Source organism: Jaculus jaculus, chromosome 12 (genome assembly GCF_020740685.1).
Source record: "Jaculus jaculus isolate mJacJac1 chromosome 12, mJacJac1.mat.Y.cur, whole genome shotgun sequence".
Classification (NCBI taxonomy): domain Eukaryota; kingdom Metazoa; phylum Chordata; class Mammalia; order Rodentia; family Dipodidae; genus Jaculus; species Jaculus jaculus.
In genome coordinates this window covers 44,046,797-44,061,706 of record NC_059113.1, presented here as the reverse complement: position 1 = coordinate 44,061,706, position 14,910 = coordinate 44,046,797, and the positions used below count along the sequence as shown (strand labels likewise).

At 38.0% G+C, this 14,910-nt stretch overlaps 1 protein-coding gene across 4 annotated transcripts in view; it reads left to right on the top strand.

Annotated features, from left to right (window-relative positions):
- The window catches only part of Csmd1 (CUB and Sushi multiple domains 1), a 1,843,561-nt gene that overhangs the window by 1,651,278 nt on the left and 177,373 nt on the right, over positions 1–14,910 (top strand). For all 4 annotated transcript variants that reach the window (XM_045131039.1, XM_045131041.1, XM_045131040.1 and 1 more), the window contains one exon: positions 6,244–6,348. In XM_045131039.1, the coding sequence (XP_044986974.1) occupies positions 6,244–6,348 (105 nt within the window). The remainder of the gene's footprint in view (positions 1–6,243; positions 6,349–14,910) is intronic.

Below are 14,910 nucleotides of genomic sequence, written 5' to 3'. Positions count from 1 at the left end.
TAAAAGTATTGAGACTAAAAGGTAAACACCAAGACCCCTTTGAAAAGTACTGGGACTCTGAGTATACAACTGTGAAGTTCTGAGTGTCATAACCACAGTCCTTCACTATGGAAGCTCTTACTGGCAGATGTTTGAAATTTAAATGAGGTCCAGAGCACAGATGGCAGAGATGAACCCATGTTTATTCTGAAATTGAAAACTGTTGTATTTTAAGAAAGGTACTAAACTTTTTTGAGAAATGAGTCACCATGTATGCAGGTTATTCACAAAAAAAGTACATAATAAAATACTTCTAAAACATTTAAACATTGTTGGTAGATATATGAGTACTGTGGATAGAGATATATCTAATTATGTAGCATTTATAGGGAAGCTGATTCATTAGAATGTCTACCCTGATATTACAAATTTTCATTAAGTTAGAAATCAGTCAATTCTTTTAGAATAATATCATTAAAATAGCTGTGTGGAAGAAAAATGGCACATCAGCCAAAAAGTTTGAATGTTACTGCCTGTGTGATACCTGAAAATATTTGTGAAACAGATACTAATCACATTTAAGTTAACTGTTGAATAGAAACAAACAAGAATGAATAGTCATAGGAAGAAAATATTTCAGGGAAAATATGATTGACATCTTTAATAAAATCAATGTTTGGATTTTTCATTTCCACTTCAGCAAGGATATGTATGTTGATCTTTTTTGTAAGTCATTGAAAATTCATTTTGGAAGGAGGCAGGTTATAAATTATAAATGAGTAAAATTGAGCAAACTGCATACAAATTTGTAGCTGACAGTCAGTGTTAAAGGGAAGTGAATATCCATATGCTGAGAGTAGACTCTGCAGGGACAACAATAAAATGTTGCTGTTTTCTTTGTTATATGTCATTCTATCTAGGTCACAGTCAAACAGCGGGATCAGAAATGTTCTGCTTGTGGCAATGTTTTTTAAAAGAATTGCTGAACTGCATTTTGTGGGGTGGGAATCAGCTTGGTAATATCCACTATGAGAAAAGCCCCGAGTGGAAGCCCATTGCATGGGAGTTGCAGGGCCGAACCTCTGTCTAGAGGTGGCTGCTGACCTTCATGCTTTAGAGAACACTGGGTACCTAGATTTCATGACTGCCTTTCACCAATTTATTTGTAGCAACTGTTTCTAAAAAGGGCATGATAATTCACATATGCATAATGTTCATGTACATAGCTTCTTACTATACACTTGTAAGAAACCATTATCTTTATTTTGTAGAATTAAAAAGCATCCGACCTTGATTAATGATATGAGGTAATCACATCTATATTTGTCTTAGAGCCTGCACTGGAAGCAGGACTTACACTGCTACAGCTATGAAGGAGAACTATAACAGTTACCTTCTAGTTGCTGAGACAAAACAAATCAGCCAGAAAAAAAAAAAAATAAATAAATAAGGGGTTTATTTTGGCTGACATTTTTGAGAGAAAAGTTTTATCAAAGCAGGGAAAGTATCGCTGGAGAAGGAAGCTTGGTCCCATCGTGATATATCAGGTAGGAGGAAGCAGCAAGAGTAAGTGAGTTACCAGTAGCAAGGAGACTACAATATGAAATCCTAAGACCCAACTGCAGTGACAAATCATCTTCAGCAAGGCTCCATCTCTCAAGGACTCCACCAGGGAATGAAGAAATGACTCAGTGGTTCAGGAACTTGCCTGCAAAGTTAAAGGTCCCAGGTTTGATTTTCCAGGACTCATATAAGCCTGATACACAAGGTGGTGCCAGCATGTGGAGTTCGTTTGCAGTGGCTGGAGGCCCTGGTGTGTCCATTCTCTTTCTATCTGCCTCTGTCTCTGCTTCATTCTCCCTCTCAAATAAATAAAAATGTAATATTAATAAAAGCTCCTCCAGCTGGGAATCAATGAAGGATGAGGGTTACTTGCCAACATAGGAGACTATGGGGGGTCATTTTACATTCGAGCCACCACAGCAAACAGAAAGGCCAAACAATGCACGTAAAACACCCTCCTCTGAAAATTACTACACTGGGAACTACAAACTATCAGATAAATTTGGTGGAATGTAAAAACAATGAACCAAGAAAGAACCAGCATGGAAAATGTGGTTTTATATGCTTGAATTCAGAGATATTTGGGGAGGGTTTTCTGTAGGAAGTGAGAACTGATCGATTCCACCATTTATAGGTAAGAAACCCATGATGGATAGCAAAAAAGAATTCTTCTGTATAGGATGTATACAGTAAGTTATTTAAGTAAAAAAGCAGAAAAGCCAAATTACCCCAAATTTCAGGTAAAATCAAGCAAAAAGTACTACAAATAATATAATTAAAAGTTACAGACTGGAAAGATGGTCCAGTGGTGAAGGTGCTTGCCTACAGTGCCTAATGACCTGAGTTTGACTCCCCAGTACCCATGTCAAGCCAGATGAACAAAGTAGGACATGCATCTGAAGTTCATTTTCAGTGGCTAGAGACCCTGGCACACACATTTTCTCCCTCTCTTTCCCTCTATCTTCCTCTATCTCCTTGCAAATAAATAAATAAAATATTCAAAATGTTACTAGGTTGAAGCAGTTGGAGCTATGATAACAAATGATTATTTCCATCATCTTAATTACAAAAATAGTGCAAGTAAGAAGACAGCAAGGGTCACATAAATAGAACAAAATAGGTTAGAGTAGGTGCATTTAGTGAATGTCTTTTTTCTTTATATTAGAAAAAGTCTTGAAATTTTCTGACAAGTTAAGAATTAAAGCAATTAACATCCTCTATTTGCTTACCTCACCTCTATCTCTCCCTCTCTCTCTCCCTCTCTCTCTGGCATTGAGGTGCCCTGCTGAATCCCTAAAAGCTAGTGCTTTGCTACAGTGAGAATGGACCAGGAAAAGTGCTCCACAAAGAAGCTTGCAGTCTTGTTGGAAGGAGCTTGAGTCACTCACTGTCCACAATTCCTCATCTGTATTCCATGATCTGCTGTGGAGTTTCAACAACTTTATTATGCCTGTGCTGATCAGTAAGGACCAGCTCACAGGTTATCTCCATAGCTGTTCAGATGGGAAAAAAATGATCTGCCATCTCTCCCTCTTCTTATATTTATCTGCCATCCAGCTATCAGTTATTAACACTTATGAACTCAAGGATTTACGCCAGGGATTTAAATCAACAAAGAATTTCTAAGAGAGTTTTCAAATGTATTTATGGTGAATTTTATACTGATGCCTTGTCCTAAAGAGCCTCCACCCCTTTAAACCACTCCTCTTGTTAGCTGTGGGTACAGATTGAGGCACAAACCTTAATTCCCTAAATCTTAAGCCCAACTAAGACCACAATCTCACACACACACACACACACACACACAAACGCATGCACGCACACGCGCTTCTGTGCGCAGTAGGAGTGGCAGATGTGGAGTTTTATTTTCTCCTTTCCATTTTGTTCTATTCATCTTCTGGCATGCTTCAATAAAGTTTGTTTCACTCAGGCCAGTGATACCCACATTACTCAGAGACTCACATGTTCAAGTCACAGGTAAACTTCTATAAATCCCATGAAAGTTCCTCAATGGCAACCAAAGATCAGTGAGAAATTCATGTGCAAGGATATTTTCAAATTACTCTCATTCCATTGGTTTCTTTTCAACAGGAGATGGACAGGTTGAGGAGGGTCATGTGTATGTAAGCTTGTGTAAGCCTTCCCTTAGCACCAGTCTTGGAGATGTTCAGATTCTGAGATCAGAAGGGTTGAGATGAGGCTCAACATAGTGGGGGTGCTGAGATGCTAACAGAGGGGCTGAGATGAAGGTGATGTGAAGGGTGCTGAGGTGACAAACCAGAATAGTGTTGGGAAAATTCCCCAGCTTGAGGTAAAATTATGATTGGGCTCCTTGCAACACCACAAGGATAGAGCAGGACCTTGGAAAGAAAATGATGGTTTGGAGCATCTCATTTTAGGGTGGTAGCACAGCTGTAATTTTAGAATTCCTATGAAATGGAAGAAGTGTGTGTGAAGAGAGATGAGAGTCTCATGGATCAACTCTTTCCAGTAATGATAGAGATTTTCCAAGTCTAGAGCATTGAGTATGATTGAATGTTATATAGATTTTATTAAACAAAGTACCATACAAGCTATATTCATTTTAATGTGTTCACAATGCATAGCAAGGAGCAGATAATGTGTTTAGAGAAGGGCACATGGCTGTCTTATTTGTCTAGTCATGAAGCAATTGTCAGGATACCCTGTGGGAAGATCAGAAGTGGCAACAAGTATTTTGTGAGACAAGATTATCAACTCTAGATTCTAAGGAATGAAATAAATTCTGCTAATTGAGGCTTGGTTCTAATCTGGGGGACTGTTGTTTTATACCATGCCAGAAAATATTCAGCAAGTTCACTGTGGTAAGCAATTATTTTTATCTACCTGGAATTCATATGTTTATTTGATGAATAAGCAAGTTGTTTCATTGGGAAGTGACTCGGCTTGTTTGAGTGAAGAGTAATAAGATAGCTAAAATGGACCAGAGCAGAAGGGAGAGAACAGTGCAGAACTGAGACTATGGGAAGCCTTAAAATAGGAAAATTAATTATGAAAAAGGCAGGAAGAGAGAAAAAAAAAAAACACAAAGGCAGGCAGTGGTCAAAAGTCCTTGCAAGGTCATTAGTCCAAATGAACAAATATAAAGCCTGGTCCTAGGCATTATCTGATTGTAACTCCAAAATAACTTTAAGGGTGTATAGAGAATGGATCTTGTTAGGTCAAACAGATAAGAAAATAAGCAGTGGATGACCACTTGAGTCTTGGTGGAAGACTCTGCTGGCCTACACTGGTTTAGAAGATGGTGAGACAGAGTCAGAGTCAATGAAGCTAATTTAAGTAGACACTTAAGAAGCAGGCCAAGGAGAAGTCATGGTGACCCACAAGTCATCAAGAAGGAGTAGCTTCATCTTGAAAACATGGTAAATGTGGTCAATGTTTCTGAGTGAGATAGGACACTGGTATGTTCAGTGGACAAGGAATTCCCTTTTCCATATCATGTTTACAGAGCCTCAAGATGACCAGATGAAGAGGATGCACCAAGAGCTTTTCCTTTTCCTGGTTTAATCACAGCTCTTGATAGTCACTTGCATCATTTGTGTGTGTGTGTGTGTGTGTGTGTGTGTGTGTGTGTGTGTGTGTGTGTGTATACACACAGGATGATAGAGGACCTCACACTTAAAAATATTCACTTGCCTCTATACTTGTAGTTTAAAATATTATATCTTTCTTTATACCATTGCTTCCTTCCTGGTAGTTCACTCTAATCTTTTGCCTGTTCTGTAGTGAGTTTTATTCTGTGGGCATTTCCTTGATGTCAGGCACATGTGCACTTTTTGTTTAGGTAATAATTACAGGATAATGCAGACTCCACCATACATCTTTGTGCATCTGGCTTACATGGAATCTGGAGAGTCAAACATGGGTCCTTAGGCTTCATAGGCAAGAGCCTTAACCATTAAGCTATCTCTCTAGCCCCCTACCAGGATATTGTAAACTTCTGATGACATTCATCTTTCTTTTCCTTAGCACCTCCAGTCTTATGACTGTGTCACCTGGTCCCCAGCTTAAGGTGCCAATGACTAAGAAGCAGTAGGACGGTTTACAGAAAAGAAGCATGACATATAATAACCTTCTGTTTTTGTTTCTATGCATGTTTAGTTGATGTGATCTGTGGCTCTTGTTGGAGGGTCATTCTGTTTGTGTCACTTAGGGAGTGGCAAGGGAACACAAGACTCAAATTCCATCTCCTCTTCAGAACAGCACACTGGTCAACACCTACCAAATGTGTCTGTGCCTCAAACCAGGGAAGTCATAGCTTGAGGTGTGGGTCCTCCCTTTCTCTTGTGGAGTAAAAAAAAAAAAAATACACACTAAAACAAAATACAAGTTTAGATTTTCAAAAACAAACAACAACAAAAACCACCCACTAGCAATATGAAACTGAAATCAATATTAAGACAGGAGTTTGTGTGTGCACAAACTGATGGTTGCAAGGATGTTTCACCTGCCTGAGGGGTCACAGGAAAAACACTGTTGAGGTCTATGTGCTTAGACAAGTGGAACAGCTGAATTTGCAATGTTTAGAACCAACACTTGGATCCATTAGAAGACACTAGGATAAGCTATAGGATCAGTGAAGCCTGGAATAATGGCCAACAGTGTTCTGATTAGAAAGCTTGCATGTTTCCTGTTAATACCATGCCTGCCTTCTCTCCACAGGTACCACAGTGCCGGCACTTCTGAACAGCACATCCAACCAGCTGTGTCTGCACTTCCAATCGGACATCAGTGTTGCCGCTGCTGGCTTCCACCTGGAATATAAAAGTAAGGGCAAGCTCTCCTGTATGATTAGGTGGAGCATCTTTCTTAACTTGCTCGCATCTACTTCCAAGACTTGCATAATCCTGAGACATACCAAACCTAGGCTGGCTGAATATGCCTTCTATAATACAGACTCACTGGGAAATGTAGGCATTTGTATATGGTATAATGAAATAAAACAGTGGCTGTAATTTGGGGCTACTTGTGCTAAAAGCTCAAGGCAGACATTTGTAATAGGATTAATTTTCTTAGGCATGATGACAGACATTCATACTATTATCTAAAACCATAGAAACAATGAGATCCAAACTATCTGCTGAAACCTTTCCAATGGTGGGTAAAATGAGAGCTAGCAAGTAGCAGGCACTCCAGGTCCCACATCTCTGTGTTATTCATTTTAATTGGAGGCAGCATCATAGAGGAGACTGTGACCTTTTAAAATGGATGCAAGGCTGTGCTAATAGTCTGATAAATAGGGTGGCAAAGAGCAAATTCACAAATCTTCTTTAGCTGTGATGATGCAGGTAAATCTTGTAAAAATGAAGTACAAATTTCCAGCGGAAGTGAGGCTTATTTGGGGTTATGTTTTCAAGCACTAAAAATGCATGATGGTGGTATTCATCTCTTAATAAGCAGTTGCAAACAAGCCAATACATGGATAAGCTTTAATAAGTGATATTTTAAAATTGAGATAAACAGTTTACTAGGGTGTAATAGATGCATACTTTGAAAGACCAGATTCCAGCTGACGATTAATGTTCTGAACCAGTCACAAAGCATAGGCCTATTTCACATTCTGGTTAAACTTCCCTACTTATTACAGGCATTTATATGCAAGTGTATTCTAATTTATGTGAATAGAATTACTTTAGTGACAGTGTAAAATGGTACTGCGGATGTTATTTATGTACAATGTGTCTGGAAAAATCTGCTATGTTGAAACATTTTTGAGTGTCTATGAATAGGAAAATATAAGCCCTATTTATGATAGCATTAATAAATTCATTAATATTTTTACAGGGTTGGAGTTGATAAATGTCCTTCTCTTTCTCAAAATTCTCTTATAGGTTCTGGCTTTTCATTCTCATCTTGTACAGAGAGATGTTTGGAAAATAATTAGTATGTAATTATTGGACACAATGGTCTAGTTTGCATATGGGCTTCAGCTCCATTTCCATAATTGCTGCATCCCACTTTATTCCTAGTCTGTGCAGTTCTCTAAAACATTGAGACTAATTTCCTGCCTATTTCTCTTTGAAATGAACCCTGCTAAAGAGTTAAAGGCCTTGTGTGGGAATTTAAGACCCCAGTGAATAGCTCAATCATCTGCTTTTGTGTGTGTATGATTATGTATGGGAACATATGCACCAGAATACATGTGTAGAAGTCAGAGGACAACCTTAGGGTGCCTAGCCTCAACTTAAACCTTGTTTGAGACAGGAGATATAATGGTTTTGCTACAATAAATTCCATACTATCTGGTCAATGGCATGAACCTTGGGATTATCCTAATCCATTTCCATGGACATAGCACATTGGGATTATAGATATATGTACTTCTTACATCCAACTTTATATATGCTCTATGGATCCAAACTCCTAACACTCAATTTTTGTGTCAAGCACTTTTAACACCTGAACCATCTCTACAGCCCAATAGTTTGCTGTTTATTTGTTCAACCATAATGTTATGCTTTTACTGGTAATTACATTTGCAATCACTTTCTCTTTGTTTGGATAAGCATCCAACCAGAAGCACCTTAAAAAGGAAAGGGTTTATTTCAGGCTTATAGATTTCAGGGTGACACCATCAATGGTGAAAGAAACTAGCTTAGTTCTATAGATACAAGCAGAGAGACACTGTTAACAGCCATCACTGTACTAAGAAGCAAGAACAGTTAGGGATCCAAACTGATCTCCACACCCTTTAGGTCTAGACTCAAGATTCACCCCCGAACACACCTTAGGGCTGGACTCCAAGAACTGCACCAGTAACATGTATGTATCTTCTTAGTAAGGTTCTGTTTGCTTAAGACTAAAGAGTCAATCCTGGGTCTATGGGTCCACACATTTAACACACTAAATGATCCCCATATCCCCTATATGACCGGTTTGAATTGCATTCAGTCCATCTTATAGTACCCTAAGCTTCATGAACTTGAAAAATGTCCCAATGTCCCAAGTATCAGTTGAGATTTAAGACTGTCTCTTAACTGTGAGTCAAAATAAGATACATACTTTCAACATATAATGGCACAGAGTAAATATTCCATGGCAATAAGGCATCACAAGGAGAAACTGGACCAATGTAAAAATTGATAACCATCAGGTAAGTGTCAAACATCTGCAGTTCAAGTCTGACATCCATAACCATTGATTACTGTCTCTGGATTTCCAGTTCTACCCTTCTAGGTGAGCTGGACACAGCAAAGGCTAACATCCCATTCCAACCCACTACTTCTTTTTGGCAACCATTGTACCACACTGACATATCCAAACCATCTTGGGTCTCCATTGCAACTTCACAGCTCCATACAATAGCCTTATTTGTTTTTTATATAAAGATTTATAGCCTGCTTCATCTTGAACATCTCAGCAGTAGCTCCTGAAACTGGTTCTCTTCATACAATGGCCTTAGTGGTCCTCTACACAGTGACCTCATCCTGCTTCACACGGCCTTTCATGTTGCTTCTGGAATTGTGTGTACTTTATGACCAACTTGCATGTAGTTTTCATGTGTCCAAAACCAGACAAAAAATAAATAAATAAATAAAAGACTCTGCCCCAAACACATCTTAGGTCTTTACTCCAAGGTTTGCCTCCAGTGATATACCTCTTCTCTAGTAGGGGTTAGCTCACTGGACACTCAAGATTCAATCCTGAATCAATGGAGGCACACATTTAAACCACTACACTTATATTTTCCAAGTAGCTGCTTTCAAAGCTGTTGCTGATTCCAGTATTTCGGAATCTGAGTCAGAACTCTGCCTAACTCCTTCTGCCAGTTTGCAAAATGCATTTGTATAACTAATCAAACTAAGACCAGTGCCAACCCTTGTGAGGGCTATTTACTAAAGTTGCTAACAATGTCTAATACTTTTAATGTATTGACATATTTGGACATTTGCCTTAAAGTATGGATTGCCAAATGTCCCCTCCTAACTCTTATTCATGTTTCACTTAAGTACACATCCAGGAAATAAAAATGACAATGCTAGTGCATGCTTGATGCCAGGTCTGTTTCAGCTCTTATCTGTGCTCAAGTTGTGCCATTATTTGTGAGGAGAAATAGCTGAAGTTAGAATCTAATACCATGATAATGACTAAGAATGCAGAAACCCAGCATCTCTGGGGACTGATGTATGTATTTTAAATTATGCCTTGAATTCAAAATATATAGCTTCTATTAGCACAGCTGCCCTTACCATGATGTTATGTACTTCAGATACAGTATTTGAGAAGGATTCCTAAAGTGTTTCCTCATGCAGTCCCTTTTTGACTAAGCCATTTGTATAGAACCGAGGTTTTATAGGCATATAAAACAGGCATATAAAGCAAACATCAACTGATAAATTATAAGAAATTTGTTCTCAAAAATTCTTTGGTATACCAAATTAACATAAATTGTAATATCTACCATTTATTAAAGATAAGATGAAATTTACAAATTATTGAAATACATGTGCTTATTGACTTTTGAATAAAGATTTAAATCTTGCCCCAAATCAATACTGGAGGATATATAGCACCTACAAATTTTTCAGAGTTTATTCATGTTTTTAATTTATAATTGCCAATGCTGAGAATACCTCTTCTTGTAAATGTGCAAATGCAGATGGATGTATAAGACTATTTCAGGAATTGTTAGAAATTCTTTCCTAATCCCAAGGTAAAATTCATTTAACCATTTTATGAAATTCAGGTCAATCACTTGTGATTTTCAGTATTATTCCTTCTTTATTCAGCTTAACTGTGACTGTCATTGAACTAATATATTTTTCCCTGGCCATGTCAGTAGGTGTTTGATTCTGGGTCAGCATACCATCTACTGGCATCTCTCCACAGTTCATATACTTAACTCAATCTGTGTTTGACCTCAGGTTTGGGTCTACTGTAATTATTCTGTCCCTTCTGTTGCCAATGTGAGGCAATGATTGTAATCAGATTAAAGTAATTCTGTGTTTGGAAGCATTTCATTTCAATGCATTTCTTTTTTTTTTAATTTTATTTATTTATTTGAGAGCGACAGACACAGAGAGAAAGACAGGTAGAGGGAGAGAGAGAGAATGGGCGCGCCAGGGCTTCCAGCCTCTGCAAACGAACTCCAGACGCGTGCGCCCCCTTGTGCATCTGGCTAACGTGGGACCTGGGGAACCGAGCCTCGAACCGGGGTCCTTAGGCTTCACAGGCAAGCACTAAACCGCTACGCCATCTCTCCAGCCCTCAATGCATTTCTTACAATGCTACATTCTAAGCAAAATCATACTGGGAAACCCAGTAGATTCAACCAAATATTTCTAGAGTCTATAAAACAGGATTTTTAAAGGGGAGGCCAGGACATGTGCAAGTTATCACACAGTTTAAGTTTATATAGAAAACATTCTGCAATGCAAACAGAATAAAAGTTCTTTCAATTTTAGCACAGCAATGTCAACCTTATAGCACATTTCTAAACCTGCAATGCATTAAAAAGGTACAGAACATGGGGCATGAGGGACATAAATATTGTGAAGGTGAGGGTCTTGTGGAGGATATAGGGGAGGGAAAGAGATCAGAAGAATCAGACAGGAAGAAAGAGGGGAAGAGAGAGACAAGGAAATTGAAAGATAGGGAGAGAAAGGAAAGAGGGAGACAGGGAGTGGTAGGGAAGGAGAGTGCAAGAGAAAGAAAATGAGTGAGAGAGACAGGAAGAAAAAAAGAAAGAGGAGACATTATAATGTGTCATTTGCAATACATTCTAAAAGAAGAGTATGAGTCAGCAAACTGGTTATTATGAAAAATAAGCCAAAATTAGAAAAATAAATATTTTAACATTTTCATTATTGGTATTGAATTCTATAAGATAAGAATTACTTGATATTAATTTTTCATACTTTTAAAATACTTTAATTCATTAATTTTCAGCAAATTATTATTCATTGCTTAAAGGTAAATACATGATATCATTTTACTTTGTTGACATACTTTTACTTTTGAAATTATTCACTTTTCTAGAGAATTCTATGAAGTAATGCTACTATGTAAAATACAAGTTGAAAATGTGATCATAATTAAGCCCCTATTTATATGATTAGTATTTGGGCTTCTGGTAAAAAAACAATTTATCATGAATGAATAGAATCTTATCTTACTCGGTATGGTGGCTATTACCTGTACTCCCAGTACTCAAGAGGCCAAAATAGGATGAGTGTTGAGAGTTTGAAGCCAGCCCAAGCTACAGATTGTAGAAGTATTTCAAAAAATTAAAATAAATAAATAACTACCTTACTATAAAGATACACAGGAAAATGTATTAAAACACTATTTTTAAAATGCTGATAACCTATCTTCTTGTAAAGCATTTGGTTCAACTAAAAAATAAATAAAATGTTCAACATACAAATAATTTAAAAGAAAACTAAAGTATTAGTTGTAGTAAAATATTTGCTATTTTGAGTCCTTAATATTATCTTTGAATTATAAGATAGTAAAAGCACAAACATAATTTGTATACACAATTCTCCTTTTTAAAATGTTATTTTGAAGCTGGGCATGATGGCTTATGCCTTTAATCCCAGCACAGCACTCGGGAGGCAGAGGTAGGAGAATCAAAGTGAGCTCGAGGCTACTCTGAAACTATATAGTGAATTCCAAGTCAGCCTGGAATAGACCCTACCTCACAAAAAAAAAAAAAAAAAAATTGAGCTGGAGATCAATTATCAGTTAAGGTATTTGCCTGTGAAGCCTAAGGACCCAGGTTCAACTCCCCAGAACCTTATAAGCCAGATGCACAAGGTGACACATGCACACAATGTCACTCATGCGCACAAGGTGACATATGTATTTGGAGTTCTGTTGCAGTGGCTAGAGGGCATGGCATGTCCATTATCTCTCTCTCTCTCTCCTTCTGTCTCTCAAATAAATAAATGTTTGTTTTATTTTATGTTTTATAAAGGAGTGGGGAGAATGGGCCTGTCAGGTCCTCTAGCCACTACAAATGGACTCCAGGCATGTGCACCAAGTTGTGCATCTGGCTTATGTGGGTACTGGTGAATCAAACCTGGGTTCTTAGGCATCACAGGCATTTCCATTAACTGCTAAACCACCTTTCCATTCCCATACTTCTCCCTTTAAAACAAAATATCGCAAAATTATTAAAAAATATGGAGAGATAACTCCTTTCCATATTTTACATATTAGAGGTACTTAATACTTTTCAATGTAAAATATTAAAAAAAAATTAATAGAAAATGCAAAAAGTGACTTTACTGAACGTTCACGTTTTAGTGGTTGAAGTAATGTTGGAACATGCCATATCTAAGTGTAAGTTCCTGCAGGTAAATGAATTTGACAACAGAATACTTTCACTATGTGGTCACACAGTCATATTTCTTTTTTTAAAATTTTGTTTAAACTTTATTTGTTAGAGAGGGGAGCAGGAGAAAGGCAAATGGAGAGAGAGAGGATGGGCATGCCAGGGCCTTCTGCCACTGCAAACGAACTCCAGAAGCATGGATCACCTTTTGCATCTGGCTTACATGGGTCCTGGAGAATTGAACCTGAGACCTTTGGCTTTGCAGGCAAGAGCTTTAACTGCTAAGCCAGATCTCTCCAGCCCACACAGTCATATTTCTTATGAACATACTCTTGCTCAAATTTCTCTGTCTCTCTCTTTTGGTGCGTTTCTGTCTGTATGTGTGTGTGTGTACATGTGTGTGTGTTTGTGTGTGTGCATTGATGGCTGGCTTGTGAGTCTCTGTATGTGCTGTTATTAGTATACATTAATTATTCATAATGAGTTCCAGTATGGCATTTTATTTTTAATTTTTATTTATGTATATGACACTGACAGAATAGTGAGAAAGTAAGAAAATGAGAATGTCAGAGCCTTCTGTTGCTACAATCAAAGTCCAGATGCATTCACCATTCTGTGCATCTGAAGTCTAAAAAGAAAAAAGATAATAATAATATAGTAAAAGTTTGGGGCTGGAGAGATGGCTAAGTGGGTAAGGCACTTGACTGCAAAGACCCAGGTTTGATTCCCCAGGACCTGCATAAACCAGATACATAAGGTGGTACATGCACATGGAGTTCATTTGCAACAGCTGAAAACCCTGGTACACCCATTCTCTCTCTCTCTCCCTCTCTCTCTCTCTCTTTCTCTCTCTCCTCTCTCTCTCTTCCTCTCTCTCTGTTTCTCAATTAACTCAAATAAAAATAAATAAAAGTTTTAGACACGGTAGCAGATTATTATTATAATAAATATTGACAACTTGGATCAACTCACTGATTATAATAGTCCATGAAAATATATGCAAATTGCCAGTGTACTTTAATGAGACTTCCATATTAGATTGGTGATATATTAAGGTTCTCAGTTTCACAATGGACCTGAGTAATATCCCAGCAAGAGAGAACTTGAGGGACTTAAGGGCCCCCTGTACAGAGCCTGTCAAAGATTTGCACGTTCAGCCATGGGAGCCCTGCCCATCCACAGAGGAACCCTGTCCATATGCCTTAGTTGAGAGTTCAGTAAACTAACATTCTTAATCTCTTCATATGAACACCACTCTTATTTATTTTTGTTTTAATCAGGAGGCAAAGTGTAAGATTTTTCTCTTAATATTTACATTTCAAATAAACACCCCTAAGACCTTTTTAGCTCTGTAGTTTGGATATAAAAAATAAAAGCTTCCCTCTATCATACCAACAGTGCTTTCATGAACATTAGTCAATTATTAGTCCTACCTCCTTCTTTGGCTACCATGTTCAAACTGCATCAAGGAACAAGGCATATTTTAAGTCACATGAACCCCAGCTTCTGTCATATATCAGAGAATTCCGTACTGTTTGGAGAATGTGAAGTCTACCAGGCAAGGTTATTTTAAGCATTTTGCACTTATTTTTATGGTGAATGTGCCACAAAAGTTTGCAACAGTCTAAATATGTTCTCCTACCTGTGCTATCTGGGCCTTATAAGAAACAATTATTTGAAGCCGAAGGTGCCACAGGAATTAGTTCTTCTGCTGACCTTCCTGAAGCTGAGGGGATTTCCATCTCCCAGTGCTAGTCTTTGGAGTTTCTGGTCTTAGCAGGGAGGGAAAAGAGTGTAGTTGAAGGAACTGAGCCCTCCTCCTAAAATCATATCTGTTCACCATCACCTTCTCTCCTTGTTCAGTTTCCTTCATGCACTTGTTGGCTCCTGACCAGCTTTAAAACACCCCATAATCCCTCAAATGCATCCTGCTGCTTCTGTCTTGTGCTCATGCTCAAAATGTTAACCAGGTGGGGAGGAAGGTCACTGTTTACCAGCAGTCACCATTGGAGAATCAGTTCTGGTGACTCACTGGAGAGTAGGTGTTATGT